The 20,306-nt window shown below is 46.1% G+C and overlaps 1 protein-coding gene across 10 annotated transcripts in view; it reads left to right on the top strand.

Moving 5' to 3' along the window:
• Positions 1-20,306, top strand: part of EFCAB6 (EF-hand calcium binding domain 6) — a 241,550-nt gene that overhangs the window by 63,537 nt on the left and 157,707 nt on the right. For all 10 annotated transcript variants that reach the window (XM_019447136.2, XM_053895851.1, XM_053895852.1 and 7 more), the window contains 3 exons: positions 4,842-4,978; positions 8,913-9,025; positions 18,965-19,089. In XM_019447136.2, the coding sequence (XP_019302681.2) occupies positions 4,842-4,978; positions 8,913-9,025; positions 18,965-19,089 (375 nt within the window). The remainder of the gene's footprint in view (positions 1-4,841; positions 4,979-8,912; positions 9,026-18,964; positions 19,090-20,306) is intronic.

Raw genomic sequence — 20,306 nt, 5'->3', positions numbered from 1 at the left:
CTGGGAGACTTGCCGGGTGTGGAGGGAGGAAGTAAGGGGCTCTTCTCCTTTTGCTGACAGTGGACCAGTGTTTGCCTCTCTCCGTGGGTTTGGCCCTCTGGATCACCCCTCCCTCAGAGCGGTGGGAATGGAGGGACGGAGCCCTGGGGAGCAGAGGCCAGACAGGGAGCTGGGTGCCCGTTTCAGGCAGGAACACCCCCCGATGACAAGATCGAAGCTCGGGAGCCAGCGGCCGGGTGGAAGTGTAATTAGGAAAGCCAGCGGGAGGGCACGGGATCCTGCCCCCCGAGGAACTGTGGCGGGGCCGGGGGAAGGGCTCAGGGCAGCAGACCCAGCTTGCTAACTCGCTCTGCAAATATTTATGAACATCCACGCTGTCCAGGTGCCGTTCTAAGCCCGGCGGGTATAGCGGCAAATAAAACCACGTCCTTCTCCTCGGAGTTTACGCTTCAGTGGAGGAAGGGAAACGATAAACAGATACAGAAAGGAAATATGGAAGGGGCCCGGGTGTAGATGAACGCCAAGAGAAAAAGAAAGCGGGAGGTCAGAAAAGGACGCGAGCGCAGGCTTCTGTGCGGGCCATCGAGGAGGGCTTCCCAGGAGCAGGCGGCGGGTGACAGACCTGAATGAAGGCCAGGAGGGAGCTTCAGGAGGAGGAGACCGAACGTGCAAAAGTCTTGAAGGATGAGCATGCTTGGTACGGGCCGGAGAAAGCAAGGCGGCCGGGCAGCTGGAGCAGAGAGAGCCGGGGAGGGCAGGAGGGGCGGGGTGGAGAGGGAGTGGGGGTCAGACGACTAGGGCTTCGCAGGTCTGGTGAGGGCTTTCCAGCCTGTGCCAGAGAGCCTGCCGGGCTTGGGAATTTGAGCAGTTCGCTGTGGCTGGAGCCCAGGGACTGTGGGAGGGGGCGAGATTGTGGGATTTGGAGCCGGCGTGGGGGGTAAGCAGGAGGCTCAGAGACAGCGGCTCTTAATACAGACGTGTCCCACTTATACCAAAATGGCCCACGTCTAGCTGGCCTAGAAAGGAGCTAGATGCTGCCCACACCGTCCTATTTTTCTGTCTCTACCTTCTCCTCCCCTGCCTCCCCCCGCCCTCTCTTTTCAAGGGAGCCGGGACACGGGATGGGGCACGGCCACGGCCACTGTCGTGCCCCCGGCCATTTTGTCCCTTGATACTCTTTTCTTCCTTCGTGTCGCGTATGGGACGAGTCTTCTACGCCGTGGCCCTAACTCCGCGGCTTTGATAAGCCTCTCGCCATCTGCAGCTCGGTTCAGATCCTGCCAAACTTCAGTCTGACAAATGATAAGAAACTTGGAGACATACCTCTGGTGGGTGTGAGTTCTGTGCCAGACTGGCTGCTTCCTGGCTTTCCACGCTGGAGACCCATATGGGCCGCTTCGGGGTTTTAAAAAAGCACATCGCCTCATGTCCTCCGTTTTCCCCGAAGAGGTGAAGCGAGAATTTGGCGGCAGACACGGTGCCGAGGTTTCTGTCTGACCACAGAGCAAGTGCGGTCCGTGGCCGGGGCTCCGTTCTTTTAGACAAAGCGGTGGGGCTGAGGGCGGACGCCTGCGAGCCGCGGCCTCACCTTAGCGGATGCGGTTCCCGCTCCTGCTCGCTGGGAGTCCCCGTTTGGGATATTAAGCGGGTCTTAGCCAGTGTTAGAAGTGGGACATGTGTATGGAACTTAGCGTGGGGCTGGGCACAGAACAGACATTCAATTAATATTTGTTCAGTTATCATATGATCGTAACCATTATTACATAGTAGACGGAATCATTCTGACATTCAGGATCGGCCCGAGGAGGTATTTGCAGACGCATAACAGAGCTTCCTCAGAGGGTGGCTTTTTCCCAAGCAGGAGAAAGAGAAGGCAGGTCGTTCCTTCATTCATTCGCTCAGACACCTACTGAGCCGGACCCCAGAGCCGAAGCCCTGAGCCCTGAGCCCTGTCTGGGGAGCTGACGCTCCAGAAGGAGAAGCAGACAGTAAAGATGGGCATTAAATCAGCTGGTGAGGGGGCACCTGGGTGGCCCAGTGGGTTAAGCGTCCGACTCCAGCTTGGGTCGTGATCTCACGGTTCGTGAGTTCCAGCTCTCTGCCGTCAGCGCAGAGCCCGCTTTGGATCCTCTGTCCCCCCCGCCCCTCTCTGCCCCTCCCCTGCTAACGGTCTCTCTCTCAAAAGTAAAACGTTAAAAAAAAAAATCAGCTGGTGAGAAGTGCTCTGGAGACGAGAACCTGCGTATCGGGGATGGGGTCCTGACTTAACGCTCTCGCGGTCAGGAAGGCCTTTCTGACGAGACGCCATGTGGGCCGGGATCCGGATGGAGCGAGGGAGTGAGACAGTGGGTGTCTGGGGAAGAATGTTCCAGGCAGAAAGAACAGCAAATGCAAACGCCTTGAGGCGGGAGGAGCCTGGAACTCGGGAGGAGCAGCATAGAGTCCGGGGCCCGGAAGGCGGCGAGCCAGGGGACAGGTGGCGGGGGATGGGGAGGGGGGGCGGCTGAGGTGGCAGAGCCGCCTGGGGCCGGTCTGTGGGGCCTGGCGGGTCAGGGTTTGTGGGGAGACGTGAGCGGGGCGATGTGGTGTGGGGGACGGGGTCGCGAGTGTCCGGTGGGTGGCGTCGCGGCACGGGGGGTGGGGGAGGCCTCTCACGTGGGTTTGGAGTCAGACGGACTTAGACACTGGAGAGCACGGGGCCGTCGTCTTAGAGCCACTTCTGTTTTCCTGCATGAATGAGGAGCGAGGCTGTCAGCGGGAAGGAAGGCCAGGGATGGGAAGGGAGGTGCAAGGATGGAGAAGGTGGACAGAGTCTGGTGGGGGTGGTGAGTGACTAACGCAGCAGAGCAGGATCCCACGGCGCCCTCGAGTGAGGGGACCCAGCTGAGTGGTGGATGGGCCGCCCCCTGCAGCCACATCGGGTGCCTGGAATAGGCGGGGAGTTGGATTTAATCAGGGATGGGGGCTTGCCAAGGCTGAGGCGGGAGCGGGGAGCACGTATGCAGTGGTGATTACAGAGACCGGCTGGGAGGGAGCGAGGACTGTGCACAGGAATTGGCGTGGCAGACGGGGGCCCTCGTGGGGAGAAGGCCGTGGGGTCCTGCACTCGAGGGAGGGAGCTCTGGAGCAGGGCGGGGGTGGTGGGAGCACGGGGCCTGATTCTGGAGAGTGGCCGTCACTGGGGATGACAGGGCTGGAGTCTCAGCAGGCAGCGGTGACCTCAGGCCGGCGGGGAGGGCCAGGAGCTGAGAGATCTGGGGTCAGAGGTAGTCTTTGGGAAGCCACGAGCGGTCCTTGAGGCAGGGCAGGCCTGGCCGGGGCTAACAGCCCAGCTAGGAGGGCCTGGCATTTGTAGGTCCAAGCAGCCGGGGAGGAGAGGGAGCGGGTCCCTCAGCTCGGTGGTTCCTCGGGTGTGAGCACGAGCGCGGCCACCGCAGAAGAGGGTCACCAGGAAGGGACCCATTCCCATCCCTGGAAGGGACCCATTGGAGGAAGTGTTGGGGAACTAGGAGACGTTAATGAGAGAAAAGGCCTGCTCGTCTTAGAGTTTTTCCCAAACCCCTTCCTTGAGGGGCACCGATCACCTGACTCTGGGCTGGCCATAGACTTGACCTAGTGCAGGACGGTAGAATCAGACCTTCTGAGGCTGTACCAGACAGACGTTCATCACTTTTCGTCCACAGTCCGAACTCCAGCCTTCACGCTCCACCGTGCAGAATGCCTTCCCGCCCTGCCCTAGTCACCCCTCAGCTCAGATGCCTCCTCCTGCAGGAGGCCTCCTGGACGACTCAGGAACTCTCTGTGAAGGCCTACAGCTCCACACCGTCTCCGTTATCTGGCTCTTGTTCCCACAGCCCAGCTTCAGCGAATGCTTATCTTACGTCTTGTCTTCTCTTTGGGTAGTGCGGCTAATGGGTTGGCTTACATTAGAATCCCAGCAAAATGGAGAATGGTGCTTCCTCCCCGTGGGCCGGGGGGATTCAATCACACAGCTCCACACGTGAGCCCCAGCAGATGTTGTCCTCTAAGTACAAGTAGCCTTGGGATAAGCACACAGCTTAGTATTCTGCGTCTCCGTAGGGCTTATCCAAATGCCTTTCACGTCTGTGTGCCCAATAAATATGCATTTGCTGAATTTGGGAAAGATCTCTATACAGATTTTCTAGAATAGTTTTTAAAAATTCAGAGGGGTTGGGGCACCTAGGTGGGTCAGTCGGTTGAGCGTCCGACTTCGGCTCAGGTCGTGATCTTGAGGTTCGTCAGTTCGAGCCCCTCATCGGGCTCTGCGCTGACAGCTCGGAGCCTGGAGCCTGCTTCGGATTCTGCGTCTCCGTCTCTCTCTGCCCCTCCCCTGCTCGTGCGCTCGCTCTCTCTCAAAAGTAATAAACATTAAAAAAATTTAAAAATTCAAAGGGGTTGAAATCTACAGTCATGCTTTGCAGCTGCTAGTAAAGACAGTTTGCAAATGGCTATGAAAAAGATTGTACAAGTCCAGCCTTACCTGAACTATAGTTTTTAAGTATCAATTAACAAAAAAAAAAAGATTTTTCGTATGGCTCTAAAAGGGAATGAATTGTGTATGAGACTTACTGCTTTACATCAGAAAGACTTTTTAAAAACTTACTAAGACCATTTACAGAGAAAATTGCTTTGCAAACATTCAATAAATGCAAAGTGTTCTTTTTTCCCATAGACCTGTCATTTCGCAATACCTACAACTGTGAGTCTTTGAAAACATTTTATTTTACAAGAAGTATTTTAAACCGTTCACATTTTTTATGACCATTTGGGTTTTTAACACCGGGTCTTTTGGCTTCTCCTAAATCACTTTCTCTACACAGATTTTCAAAAACATGAAAACTGTTATCAAAGCCTTCAAGCTCATTGATGTTAACAAGACCGGTCTGGTCCAGCCCCACGAGCTGAGGAAAGTTCTGGAGACCTTCTGTTTGAAGATGAAAGACGATGAATACAAAAAGTGAGTAAACGAAGGTGTGGCGAGAGATTGTGCGGCAGAACTTAACCCAGTTTCAAAGTGGGACCTGGCAGGTGCCCTGGGGCCCGACGTCATCCCCTCCTGCCGTCTCCATCTTGGCTTTTTAAAAGAGGCGCTCACGGCGTTCCTCCTGGGCCCGTGATGCTCCCCGCAAATGCTCATGCTCGAGAGCTAATGGTTCTAATTCCGAGAGTCCCCGGGGTGACAGTCATCTATCTGGCCTGCAGGCCTGAACACATCTCGATTATTTAAGCGATCCATCACCCAGTTGTCTCGCCTCTCTGGTTGGCACCGCGCCCGCCATCCCCCGTGTTTCCCGTTCACAGTTGACTTTTTACTCAAGGCCCGGGGTTAGGGAAGAACCAATTCCGGGATTTATTCATTAGCTGGTGTGCTCCCTGTTGGCTCTCCATCGTGATATCATAACAGAAACTTAATTTTCCTCTGAGGACTGTTGTTGCTGGGGTTGGGGGAGGGCACCGCGGCAGGGGGACCGCGAATAACCGAACGTTTAGCCGCCTCACGGCTCTCCAAAGCCGCCGCCACCTGCTCCTGACTCGAGGGCAGCGTGTGGAAGCCTGCACGGGCATCTTGTTTTTTTTTTTTTTTTTTTTGAGCCTCCAATAAACTCCAGATCATTTAGAAGAAGCCAAACGCTTGGCTTCCGTGGCTACCTGAGTTTTGAATGGAAGCCACTAGAAGGGGGCCCCCGTTGAACTTCATTTCTGTGGGACTCCGCCGGGAAGCTCTCTTTCTCTTCCTGCCTTTACCCACTCTACTCAGCATCCCCCAGGCTGTTAACAGAAGTACCAAGCCTTATTATTTCCCTCCGCGCTGAAGAGCCTCACATCACACTGCAGTTATAAATCGCTGTGACAATGGCGGCTGTGCCTGCTTGCGTAGTGTCATAAAGACGATGTTGCTTCTGTCCGGAGAAGAGGAACCTGCTATCGTAGCAAGGAAGTGTAGGGGGCCTGTGAGCGTGGCAGGGGCGCTGCGGGGTCTGAAACTCAGGGAGACTTTATAGAAATGGGTATTGCCTGGTCTTTTGAATATGTTCTTCCTGTTTTCCTCTTCCTCACCCACCTCAGAATATAAAAGGACGTAATAGATGTTTTAATTTTTACATCTTTCCGACTGGGAAAGTGTCCAGAGTAAGATCCAAACAAAACAAATTAAATAATTTTGTGCACGCAATTATAGAACAAAAGCAACACCCTTCTAAAACAGGCAATCAAAAAACAAAACAGTGTTTTATTTGACAATAAACCTTGTGTTTGGCACTGCGGTCTCCAACCTAGTAAATCTATAAAAAATGTTACTGCCTGTTTCCCCATCTCGTAAGTATTGAATAATAAAGAACTCCACAAATTTTTATTTGAGTTTTTTTCCCTAAGCCTCGAGAACAATACTGTTTTCGTGATAAGGCTCGGGAAACTTAACATAATAGAATTGCTTTTCTTTAGAACAGAAACGCAAAGGATCAAAAGCAGACCATTTCTTCAATGGCTTTAATGCTTTTCTTATAGAAGCTCAAGAATATACTCTTTCCCTGAGAAGCTGCTTCAGTATTAACTTGGCTATTTTAGGTTTACCAGGCGGTAACAACCTGGGCTTTGAAGTCAGGCTCCGCTTGGGGTCAGGTCTATCTATGCTGCACCCTCCCCGGTTCTAGGGCTTTGGGAAGCTCCTGGGCCCCTCCGAGACCCAGCTTCCCCTTAAAGAAGTTTCTAGCCACAAACCCCTTGCAGACTGACGCCAAGATGCTCCAGAGTGTATAAAGCGGGTCTGGGATGCTCCTGGCGCATAGTAGGTGCCACTTTCCCAGCGACTCTGTCACGGTCATAAAGATTCCAGGAATGCACTCCGTTCCCTAGACGACAGGTCTCTTTAGGCTGCAAAATACCGTCCAGTGTGTGTGCAGAAGAGGCGAGAGAGACTATCCTCGCCAATGTTACACTTGATCAGACCACCCTGAGACCCATTGGGTTATGCTTTTCCTTTCCCATCTCACACACCCTACTGTCCGTAGCCCCACAGGCCCAAGCATTTGGATCCCAGTAAAACAATGAATGGCCAGCCTAAAAAGCAAACAAACTCACTCGAGGTCAGCCCACTGCCTGTGCAGAGGAGTGAAGCCCAAGGCTGGTTGTAGGTGGTGATGCCGGAGAGGTTCATGGGTCGATGGTGTCGTTTCCTTGACCCTGCAGTTGGCCTTCCTTTGTGACCCACTCGCCTGCAGGTCTGTGCAGACACGTGAGCTCTCCTGCCCTGAGTGCAGCTCCCTGGGAAAACGGCCCCGGCTGTTTTATCTCAGGAATGATCCTGTCTCCCCTGCCTGCATTCTTGTAAAAAAAAAAAAACCCTTGGAGGGGCGCCTGGGTGGCTCAGTCGGTTGAGCGTCCGACTTCGGCTCAGGTCATGATCTCCCGGTCTGTAAGTTTGAGCCCCGTGTCGGGCTCTGTGCTGACAGCTCAGAGCCTGGGGCCTGCTTCCAATTCTGTGTCTCCCTCTCTCTCTGCCCCTACCCCGCTCATGTGCGCTCTCTCTCTCTCTGTCAAAAATAAATAAACATTAAAAAAAAAAAAAAGCCCTTGGAGAAGCTGTATGCCTGGGCACTACTGAGACTTGGTTTTTGAGATTTTTATCTGTAGGAAATATTATCATGGGATTCTGTCTGTCCTCGATGAATCTGCAGCAGGGATTATGACTGCGGATGGGCTGGGTATTAGGAAAGGTCAGGATTCTCTTAGGAGGAAATACCAGTCTGAAGGAATGCTGGAGTTTTCCGGAAAACAGGGAAGTTGGTGATGAGATATTTATCAATATCTGGACATTTTCCTGGAGCATCAGAGTAGCCAACGCTTTCTATAGGACAGTAACTCAAATGGGAGCACAGTAGGTCAGCCTTCTGGGTCCTTGAGCCCACAGCCGTATTTTCACAAGACAGAGACTGTGGATGAAAGACACAGCTACTCTGGGAGTTTCAGTGTTAACATCTAGCAGCTATCCTATCTACAGATATTTTTTCTTATTAGAACAATGGGCAAGATTCGTCAAAGTGGGTGAGAAAAAGGTATGCGTTGAAATGAACACATGACGTTACTCTTTGTTAAATTTGGAAAACAGAAAAATAACAAATACTTTAAGTGATAATTGCTAAATTTTTAGAAAGCAGCATGAAATTAGATAATTATAGAAACCAACACATATGGAGATAATATAACCAAACATTTAAAAACTGTCAATTTTTTCTCAATGTAATAATGCAGAAATCATCTAGGAAGCCATTTATCAAGTGGCAGATTTGAATAATAGAAGATTCATTTTGAAAAGAAAAAAATATTCAAACATCCTGTTTATCTGAACTTAGAAAGAAAGAGTGTCTCAGTATATTTCAGGGAGAGATCATTGGTTTTGCCCCTCACCCCAGTGAACTGGGCCTCTGTTTGTCTCTGTGAAATGCTGTGCTGGGTCAAGAGGATGGGCTGGGTTCTCCCCTACACCCAGCTCTGGATTTCTCTGGTTACGGTGGCTTTCTGCTAATTGACTCATGGCCCAGATCCATTGCCCCCTATTTATTAAAGGAAAGTAGGACCTGCTTTTGCTGTCTGAGTGCAGCCTGAGTCCTGGCTGCTCCCTCCTCCTTCCAGAGAAGGGAGAAGACGGGTCCTGAGATGCACCTGTACTGTTCGAATCCTCACGCACGCGTCGGTAGGCCAAGGAGAATGATCTCCTTCGAAGTATCCGTGTGTTTGAATCTTATGTTAACCATTCTTAGCATTGACTTTTTAATTCCAGCTCTAGCTAGAAATACATTAAAATGAATGCCAACCCCAGGGCTGAAGGATACCTTGCCTCGTTTTAGATTCTCTGTATCGTAATTTCTGATTACCAAAGAACATTTCTATTTCAGGTTTGCAAAACACTACAACATTGATAAAGACACCACAGTGGACTATAATGTTTTTTTGAAGAACCTCAGTGTAAATAATGACTTGAATCTTAGATATAAAATGGGAAATCCAGGTGAGTGTTTTGAAAGTACAGAGCTAAAGATTTCAATATCCTTTGGCACAATGATTCCTCTTCTAGGACCTATTCTAAGGAATACTTACAAATATGGAAAATGCATTAGGTGCAAAGATAGCCATGGCATCATTGTTTAGAAGAATAACATAAATGTCTAACAGCAGAAAAAGGGTTAAGTGAGTCACAGAGTATCCATGCACAGCCTTGAGCAGCGATTTCCATGAAATTAATGGTAAACGTGGAAAATGGATGGGGTGTTATCCGTAGATGATTAGAAAGAAAACTCTAAGACACAGATCGTCTTTAAGTGATATGTGCCTGGGTGTTGTCTCATTCTTCTTTCTGCTGCCTCTATATATTCAAAAAAAATTTTTTTAATGTTATTTATTTATTTATTTATTTGTTTATTTATGAGACAGCGAGAGACAGAGCATGAGCAGGGGAGGGGCAGAGAGAGAGGGAGACACAGAATCGGAAGTAGGCTCCAGGCTCTGAGCTGTCAGCACAGAGCCCGACGTGGGGCTCGAACTCACAGACCGTGAGACCTGAGCTGAAGTCGGACGCTTAACCGACTGAGCCACCCAGGTGCCCCATATTCAAAAATTTGTAATGAACACATTATCCCTTTAGTGATGGGAAAAAATCTTAATATAAAAGGGCAAATAGCTGAGTAGTTTATGCATTCTCTTAGACACGTAAAGCCAGGCTCACACAGGCATGTAGCCTCGAGACGGAACATTTTCTCCTTGCACTGATGGCGTTTATCCCAGCCTCATCAACAAAGTGCCCAGAGTTGTTGACCTGCTGGATAGTTCTGGAGAGAGCAGAGTCCAGTCCCCCGAGGATGAGTTTATGAAGAATGCAACTGGAGATTCTCCCTTGGGAGCCTTTGGTCATTTGAAGGCAAGTGGTTTCTTGCCTCGAGACATGGTGTCAGTGTCCGGTTTCAGTTTAATTCAGTACAACAAATACTCATCGAGCACCTTCTGTGAGTCTCAGATTTGCCACACTGGCAAGCTTAACAATGACAAATTCTCAGATTTTAGCTCGGTTCCTCTAAGATCACTGATAGCAGACTCCTTAGGGGGTCTCCTTGTTAACACCTCTCGAGCTTTAGGAATAACTAGACCAGATGCTCTTCCAAGAACCTGTTCATCCCTTATGTTTTGTTAGTTCATGTGCACAGCACTGGGCCCTTCACTGGCTTCGGAGCCAAGTAACATACTCTGTCTTTATTATTATTTTTTTTTAATTTTTTTTAATGTTTTTTTTTTTTTTATTTATTTTTGAGACAGAGAGAGAGCATGAGCAGGGGAGGGGCAGAGAGAGAGGGAGACAAAGAATCCGAAGCAGGCTCCAGGCTCTGAGCCGTCGGCACAGAGCCCGACGCGGGGCTCGAACTCACAGACTGTGAGATCATGACCTGAGCTGAAGTCGGACGCTTAACCGACTGAGCCACCCAGGCTTCCCTACGTACTCTGTCTTTAAGGAGTGTGTGTGTGTGTGTGTGTGTGTGTGTGTGTGTGTGTGTGTGTGTTTTAAATGGGGCAGGTAAGGCATAAAACAAGTCACATAAAAAAGAAATAATAATATAAAGCACTAATTTGTTGTGCTCTGTATAGATACTTCATGAGCCTTAATTTTAATTTTTATTTCTCTGAACACCTTTGTGAGATGGGTATTATTATCCCATTTTTTAGATGAGAAAACTCAGACTCAAGGGTGCTAGACGAAGCTCCCAAAGTCATAGAGCTAGTTTTTGGTGGAGTTGAGATTTGAGCTGTTTAGCTCCAAAACAAACTGTACAAATGCCTGAGAGGGAAGAACAGAATGTCGTGGGGTGTGCACAGGAGGAGGAGGGCGGTCCAGGGAGGAGCCGGGAGGCACTTTTGCAGGCCCAGAGTTCACAGGATGCACATGACAAGCGTGGAGGGAGTGAGAGTTTCCCCCCAAAGGGGGAACGTGTTTGGCCGGAGCATGGGCTGTGAACTTTGTCCAAGGGAGATATAAGGTGGTGGTCTCCCTTGATCATAGAGACTTTTCATCACAAGTAAGTTTAGAGTCCTAACTTGAGAACCATAACATTCCACCGTGCTTACCGAACATTTGTCCCATGCCAGGCCTGAGGCTGAGCACACTCCTGGACTGTCTCTCTTCATATTCTCCGCAGCCCCGTGAAGCAGACACTTTGGCAGATTAAGTAAAAAGATTGAAGTAAACAGTCAAGCCAATCCTACCACCCAGAATTAACCACTGTCAGCGTGATGCCTGGCATCTTTCCGTGCAGATCTGTGGAAAGGAGAAGCAAGACAGACAGACAGAAATAGCTTTGTAGAAAGGGGTTCCTAGAGATGGCCTTTTATATCAGTTTTGACTTTTACTTGAGCATATCAGAAGCACAGGAATTGCAACGAAACTAAAGAAAATCCTGACTATGTCTTGGCTGGAGGTAATACCCGCGGGTCACGCGTTCCCAACGTCAGAGACTTTGACCCACTGCCTCTGATACTGATGGGGCTGTGCAGAAGTCTGACGCTTGCCTAGTTTCCCCCTTATCCACGACGTGCTCCTCCTAGCTGGCTTCCCAAAGGAGTTACTTGGTCCTGAGTTTCAGAAACATAGCTAGGATAGGTCATGCTGTTGAGCCTTTTGCACAGTGTGTTTTTAATCTGCAAGTCCAATTACTTTTTCAAGATTTTTTTTAAGTAATATTACATCTTTGAATAAATCTTTGGTTTCATTTTCCTGATTTTTAACTTCGCCGTTGCAGATTATCCTTATGTTGGACCGTCTTTGTCTTTTGTGTCTGTTAAGTTATCTTAAAGTGCCTTTTTATTTCTTTGCCCTTTTCCTCTGAGGTCACAGTGACATCTCAGTCTTTTATCTACACTTGTGATCTGATTTTTGCCAAGGTCTTTTTTTTGTTCCATGTGATTTCTACCTTATTTATTACTTCTATCATGGCATTGCCTTTGGTTTACGATATTACTTTCCCTCTCGTTTTGTTGTCTTACCATCTTGTTTGACTGAGTTTCTGTGCTTTTTTCATGTTTACTTGTTTATTTTGAGAGAGAGAGAGAGAGAGCATGTGTGTGTGTGTGAGTGAGGAAGGGACAGAGAGAGAAGGAGAGAGAGAATTCCAAGCAGGATGTGTGCTGTCAGCTCCATCACAGGGCTTGATCTCATAGTTCGTGAGATCATGACCTGAGCCAAAATCAAGAGTCAGGTGTTTAACTGACTGAGCCACCCAGGCACCCCTGAACTTGTGTTCTTATGAAGATGTTCTTTTTTAAATTAATGTTTATTTATTTTTGAGAGAGAGAGCGTGTGCGCACGCGCTCAAGTGGGGGAGGGGCAGAAAGAGAGAGGGAGACACAGAATCCGAAGCAGGCTCCAAGCCCCGAGCCGTCAGCCCAGAGCCTGACGCAGGGCTCAAACTCACGAACCATGAGATCAGGCCTGAGCCGAAGTTGGACACTTAACCGACTGAGCCACCCAGGCACCCCTGAGGATGTTCTTTAAAGCACTTTTGCACCTTTCATATTTTATTCCAAGATGAGATCTTTGCCTTTTTGCACTATGCTCCTCTCCTTCTTTGTCAGTCCACCTACACCAGCCTCCCACACTTTTCCAGTATTGTTTTCATAATTTCGAGAACATGGGGTAAACTGATGATTTTTTTATTCTCTTATATGTCTTTAATTAATTAGAGTCTACCTCAATCTAATATTATACTAATTCTCATGAAGTATAAGGGCTTTACAACAGTATTTGCCCATTCTTCTTTCCTGTCTTTTGCTACAGTGCTGTTATATGTTGTACTTTTATGTACACTAGAAACACAGAATGCATTGCTATAGTTTCTGTTGTTCTGCTGAGATTTGCTGTCTGTTCACTCATTAAGAGTATGTTTTCCCTTTTGTTCTCAAGCACTTGTGTTGAAATTAAAACTCTCGAAAGCTTTAAAATTTTTATCCGCTATTTCCAGCCGTTAGGTCACCTCCAAGTCTGGTTCTTTATGGATTACTTTTTTTGCTTAAATATGAGGGATCACAGTTTTCTGTCTTGTTTTGTTTTGCTACGTCTAGCAACTTTGGAATTTAGCCTGGATACAGTAAATTTTGCATTGTAGAGACTTTAGATTCTGTTATGTTCCTCTGAAGAATGTAAGTATTTGTTTTAGCAGCCAGTTTGTTTACCTACACTCAGACTCTAGTCTTTGTCCTCTCTGAGGGCTTTAACACTTGAAATCTTTGTTCTGCTATTTTAGCCTTAGCTGGGCATCTTATTGTCTGCTCTATATATCTTGTTCAGGGATTAGCCAGATTTTGGCAGACGTTATGCACAGACTTTGGAAATCCTCCCCCAAGCCCTTCTTTTCGGTCTTTCCTCACTTTCGTACTTTCCAGATACTGTGTAGTCCTGAACTCTGTCTTCTGATTCCTAAAGCCAGCAGGATGCTGGAAAAAAGCCAAATAATAAGAAATGCATCGAGAGTTACTCTCTTTTTCCAAGTGTCAACTCCAGTTTATGTCAGTTGCTCTCTAGTGCCTTCAGACAGTTTTTTGTTTATATTTTGGCCAGAGTTTATACTTGTTATCTGCTGAGAAGATAGGTTCAATGTGAGCCAATCTACCATAACTGGAAGCAAAGCTTTCTGGTTGCCCGTGTTAAGAGTTTCTTCTTGTGTCAGTCTATGCTGGTAATTTATTGATTTTTCTAATTTTTACTATTTTTTTCTTTTGCTTATTTCACCAGGTATTGTAAGAAGGTGAGTTCTAGAATACAATTTCAGTTCCAGCATGGGAATCTCAGTTTTTCTCGCATTTTGTTACCGATAATTGGCAACATTTTTGTTTGTTAGGGGTACGTAAAATAACGATGCATCTCACAAGGAAAGGCAATTTTTATCTGATTCGATATGAGATATATATCTGGCTGTTCTGTATATTCTTGTTCCTGTAGTGTTAGCTCAAGTTCTCATTGCTGCCTCTTAACTGGTGCCATCGTCGGCAGCATGGGCCTGTTCCGATCTGTCTTCTACACCCCAGTCGTAGAGATCATCTTAAAATCTTATTCATGCCACTGTCTCCTCTATAACTTTCATAATTGAAATTTAAGTTCTTCAGTTAGAAGACAGACTCTTTTTTGTGGATGTTCTAACTTAAAGATACACACTGGACCCAAACAATGCAGGTTGGAACTACATGGCTCCATATGTACACAGAGCTTTTATAGCATAGTACTGTAAATGTATTTCCTCTTATGATTTTCTTGACGTCTTTTCTCTTTCTTACTTTGTTGTGAGAATACAGCATATAATACATACGACATGCAGACTATGTGTTAATCAACCGTTCATGTTATCAGTAAGTTACCTAGTCAACAGCAGGCTATTTGTAGTTAAGTTTTGGGGGGTCAGAAGTTACATGCAGATTTCCGACTGTGTTCGGGTTGCCACCCCGAATCCTCGTGTTGTTCAAGGGTCAGCTGTCGTAATTTGGGGCTATGGGCTGCATTATATTAAAGCTCTACACCGAGGTTGTCAGCGGAGGCCTGTTTGTTGGTATGTGGTGGGAAGGGACAAATCGCTGACACCAACTGGTCATCGTTCACATTGCCATCCTATCAGTTCCAAATCCTCAGCACCAAAGTCTGAATCTTATGGCCACCAGCATATCCTTTCTGGTTGGCTCCTAATGGAATTTATTTTATTTGGCCCATGGCTTGGCTAATTTGAATCCCAACCTTCCTAACTGGTTTTGGGAAAAGCCAAGACATCAGACAGGTTGCTCAGGGTAGCAATCAAACAGAGAGACGTTAAATGGAACAGTTCAAAGGTCATTTCTAGGTTTTGATTTATCTTCTAACGTGTCTCTGTGTGAGTCATAAAGAAGTAGGTCTTCCTGTCTCACTGACCCAGCTTCCGTAAGATTGCCGTACTAGGAGCGAGGTCTTTATCACACCTGCTTGCTTGCTTGCTTCTATCTCTCTTACTCGTCTCTCGAGTCATTTTGGCTATTTGAAGCTTGTCCTCCAGTAGACTTCTTGTGAAGTGCCCATGGAAATGATATTCTCTGATTTCTTACAGTTTGTATGTGGCCTATATAAAAAATCATTTGACGAAACCCTTAGCTCAGATTTTCATTCCTTAAAGATCTTAAGTATCTTTACCCAGTGCCTAGTGATGTAAAGTTTTGCCGAAGAAAAGTTTAATGACAGACTGACTTTCTTTCCCTCATTAGTGCCTTGGTCTTTTTGTTCAGATAGCCAGCACATTTTTCGCTTTTTATTTAAAACCCAGTAATTTTGCTACAAGTCATGATGTTGGACACTTGTGACTGATTTTATAAGTATTTAGGTACTATTTGAATTGCTAGGTTGGAGTCTCTTTTATTTCGGGAAGACTTCTGGAATTGTAATTTTTTAGCATCTGAACCATTCCACTGTTAGGTTTTCTTTCCAGTGGCACATTTTGCAGGTATCTTGGATTTCTTTTCCTAGCTTCTGTTTTAGACTATCACCTTCTTGCACATGTTCCTTCCTGCCTTCTTTCCTTTTTGCTTCCTTGATACATTTTTTTTTCCCCTTTTTCACCTCCTGTGACTTTTGTTTATTTGCTCTTCTGTTCCTTTTAGCTCAGCCTTTATTTCTGGAATGATTTTATTTCGAATTTGCTTGGGGGCTCTATCATTGAATTTCAGAATTTTTCTAGCTCTGATTGATACGAGTCCTTTCTTGTCTCCTATCATTTAAAACATTTCTCGTCAACCAATAGGTAGCTAATGTGTACTGAGCATCTTGTGGGCAAACTCTGTGGCATTTCTGTCCATTTCTTCTTGCAAATGGGGACCCAGAAGCACAAGCCTGTGTAGGTAGTACTGGAAGGTTGCAGAGTCAGTGGTTGGATCCAAAGTGAGTCCTCCTCACCTTCGTACTGTTTTCAGGGTTTTTATGAATCTTACTTTGGAGCTTCCACTCAGAAATGCTTTTCTTGGCACTCCAGCCGTGAAGCACATGGACGGATAAGTAAATTCTAGACTGTGTCTGATTTTTCTAGAGTGAAATCTTTACTAGTGTTTTAATAATGTTTGTTTTCTACATGGTGGTTTGGGGGAAATAGTCTCAAGAGAGCAGTAATTTTAAAATAATGTGTCCCCTAGTGCATTTTTCCTAAAATTTCACTCTCTTAAGTAAGCACATCATTCCACATACTTCTTTATATCTGTTCCTGTTTCTCATATGAACTCCTGCTTTTTTCTCTTATCTATGAACTATAAATGATAAGAATCAAATCTGCTTCTGTAGGTTCCTTTTTGGGGGAAATGGGTCCTATAAGGACTTATTACCAAGAGCTGCTGGTGGGTTTGATGCTGTTGCTACCTCTTATCAGGGACGCAGTATGTCATATATTTGCAGGCATCGTGACCTTTGACTTTTCTAAATGTATAGAACTATGTTTCCTGTTGATTTTGCATATTTCTGGTTTTGCTATGTTGGTATTCTTTTTTTTAAATTTTTTTTTTTTAACGTTTATTTATTTTTGAGACAGAGAGAAACAGAGCATGAATGGGGGAGGGTCAGAGAGAGAGGGAGACACAGAATCAGAAGCAGGATCCAGGCTCTGAGCTGTCAGCACAGAGCCCGACGTGGGGCTCGAACTCACGGACCGTGAGATCATGACCTGAGCCGAAGTCGGACGCTTAACCGACCAAGCCACCCAGGCGCCCCTTGCTATGTTGGTATTCTTAACGAGCCATCATCATCTTGCTTATCAAGGGTACTATCTATCTGGCACCTGAAGAAGTGACATTTGGGGGTGGGTTTCCTTCTGCTGCATCTATGACATGCATAAATGCCCCCCTTAAGCGTTGGATTTCCTCTTTACCCCATTTCAAATCAGCAAGAACCCTTCAGAGGAAATCTGGGGACATTAACAGGTGGTGGGAATTGTTATGCCCGGCTGAAGAGTGAGGCCTGGCATAACTGTGACGAGAGAGGTGCCCTTGAACGTGGCTTGGTTGAGCTTCGTAGCCAGCTTATGGTGGCAGTATAGCTGCACGGGTCCCTGGACTGTGAGCTCCCCGAGGGCAGGCCTCACACCCCAACCCCCCCCCCCCCCCACCACCCCCATCCTCCAGAACCTGGCATCCTGTTTACAGAGCATGGATGGGTTTCCCTTGATGTGCCCTGTGTCCCTGGGAACTGTCCCAGAGTGGAGCCCGCACCAGGGCGCAGTGTCCGAAAGCCCGACTGGAGACCTCTGTGTGCCCAGCCGAGTCAGACCCTGGTTCTGTGGGTCGGCTTCCCCGTCTCTCGACGAGGCTCTTGCAGTGTGTGCGTTCTGAGATCCCAGTTTCAAGTGCTTGGCTCACTGATGCCACAGAATTCCAGACCACGTTCTGGAAGAATGGCTTTGTATTTCATTACATAGCCAGATGGGGGAGGCTGCTTTTCTTTTTCTTTTTCCCTTGTTTTCTTTTCTTTCTTTTTTTTTTTTTTGAGGTAGGCAGTGGGATTCCAGAAGACTGGCAGTTTGTTAACTACAGCTGAGTCGTTGTAAGTGTGCTTAATTTGAGTGAAGCGTATTTGCAGACAGTTTAGGAAATAAATCTGGGAAACCATTTGTGATTCTTTGTAGTCGACTTTGAGAAAGAAAATGGCTATATTGTAGATCTATTTTATTCTTTTATTATAAAAGTAATACACGTTTCCTGCAACAAAGGCAGAAAACACGAGAATACGAATAACCATCCCCGTAATCCTACCCCCTGAATCCTCCCACTGTATTCTTTTTGGTGTACTATCCTCTTAGATTTCCTTTCGGATGGATGGATGGATGGGTGGGTGGCTGGATGGCTGGGTGGGTGGCTGGATGGATGGGTGGCTGGATAGACAGGCAAATACACAACATAAGTATTAAAATGAAAATTAAATTATGCTAATAATATTTCTTTCAATCATGATACAATATATATGAAGGAACATTTTCCATGTTCATTAACTTAGGCAGGCACCTTTGTTTTTAATGTCTGTGTGGTATTTTATAGGCTTGGTGAACCATGATTCATAAAACCAATCCTCGATTAGTGGGCATTTAAATTGTTTCGGTTTTGTAAGTCTTTAAACAGTGCAGAAAATATCCTTACCCACATACATTTGTTGGACGGTCCTATAATTCCATTCGTGTAAAATTCTAAAAGGAGATTTAAAAGTATTCAGTTACCAAGTTTTCTATACACAGGCCAGGACTGATGTCTTTCTCTGTCATTCTCTTTTATCCATGCCTATTTGACAAGTGGAAACATATCGTTAACTTGTTTTAATTAGAGTTTGGGTCACCAATGAGTTCAGTACTTTTTTGTGCATTTGTTGGAATTTTTCATTCTTTTTATGTGAATTACGTGTTTACAACCTTCGTCTGTGTTCTACTGAGTATTTATTTTAGTGATTTGTAAGAGCTACTCACGCATCATGGTAATTAACCTATAGGTTTTCTCACTCACGTTTCTTTCATTGTGATTTGGGAGTGTGTGTTTTTAACCAAACCAAGAAAAATATTGATGTCGTCAGGCAGATCCATTATTTAAGCGATTGGGGCTGTAATGTGTGTCTTGGAAAGGACTTCCCGCCCAGAGACCGTGTTCTATGTAATATTCATCTTAACTTTCTTCTGCTTTTACGGTTTGATTCTTCGACTTGATGTACTGTTTACCTAAGGTTTATCCCAGCACAAGCGAGCAGGTAGATTAATTTAACTTTTTTTCTAAAATGTTCCGCCAGTCATTTCAACACCATTTAGTACATAGTTCGCCGTGCTTGTGGTTCATTCAAGTCTTAAATTTTTGCCAGGCAGGTGAAGATGAACAGGAAACACTGAATATTCAAACAGATCTTTGGCACCGTCAATAAACGAAAATTCTTTTGTCTGAACAGAGGTCTCCTGGGAGAGTCAATCTGTCAAAAATTCCAAAAGGGAGTGCCCTCACAGCTCCGTTTCATCCGAAGAGGTCTGGAAAAACTGCTCCCTGGAAGAAGTTGAGACGGCCTTCTGCCAGGAGGTAAGAGTGTCTCCCTAACACCCAGGTTCTCTAAAGTGCGAGCACAGGAGATTGACAGCCATGGAAAACCATCAGGTCTGGACGCTATTTCTAGGCATCGTGTGGAGCCTGCCTCCACCTCCTGGGGCCCTGAGACCTCCTCCAACCTGTCGTGACAGCCTGTCGGTAACGGTACTGGTGCTGAGAGGCTGGTTCCGACATATCTCCTTTGTGCTGCTCACGCACTCAATCTGGTGAAGAAGATTCCAGACTCCTGTGAGGACGTGAGGCATCTTTATTGAGCAAAATAAAGGAACACTTGAGTAAATGAAGAGGTCTTTTTTGGTTCTTGGATTGGAAGATTCAAAATTAATGTCTGCTCTCCCTATATCTGGATGGATATACATATGTATTTTTTTTTTTTGAAAAGGAGTAATAGAGGGCCACATAACAATATATCACATAAAAATATAAAGGTATGCTAAGCCTGTATGGCACTGGTACAACCATCTGACATTCAAATTGACTTAAGATAATAGCTGGGTCATGGATCAGTCTGTGTCTGTGAATTCAGCATATGATATCAGGCATTCCAGTAAAGTGTGGCAGGGATGCGGAGTGGCTCATTGGGTAATTATTATTGGAAAAATTCACTAGCCAGCCGTGCGGGGGGGAAAAAAGCTTGTGACCTGCCATTCTTCACACCAAAACTCTGTATGAATCAACTATTTAAATTTAAAAGTACTGTGGGTGAAAATTTTTTAATCTTGAAATCGAGACTACCTTTCAAGCATGATGCATAGCCCAGAAACCATAAAGAAAAAGATGCTACATCTGATTACATTAAAATGAAAAGCTTTTGTACAGCAAAACTTTGTGTAAGCAAATGATAAACTTGACAAAGTACGTGCCATGTAAACCCAGACTAAGGTGCGTCGAGCTTTTAAAAACGAATGTAAGGTGTTCAGTAGAAAAATGTCAATGAGGAAAAAATTAACAGAAGCCAGTGTTGATCAAGGTGTTGGAGAAGTGAGTCTGTAATATTGTGTTGGTAAATTAGTAGAGCTTTGTTTTCTCTTATTGTGGTTAATAAATTTATTGTTTTCATAAAAACAGAACCATTACAAAATACATTAGTGTTACAAAAAAAGTAAGCAATTCTGAAAAGTACAAAGAAGAAAGTATAAATTATTCAAAATCCACCGCCCAGAAATAATCAAAGGCAACATTTGGTGAAC

This window comes from Panthera pardus, unplaced genomic scaffold (genome assembly GCF_024362965.1).
Source record: "Panthera pardus isolate Hobbes unplaced genomic scaffold, ASM2436296v1 HiC_scaffold_6, whole genome shotgun sequence".
Taxonomy (NCBI): domain Eukaryota; kingdom Metazoa; phylum Chordata; class Mammalia; order Carnivora; family Felidae; genus Panthera; species Panthera pardus.
This window is presented reverse-complemented; position numbering and strand designations above follow the sequence as displayed.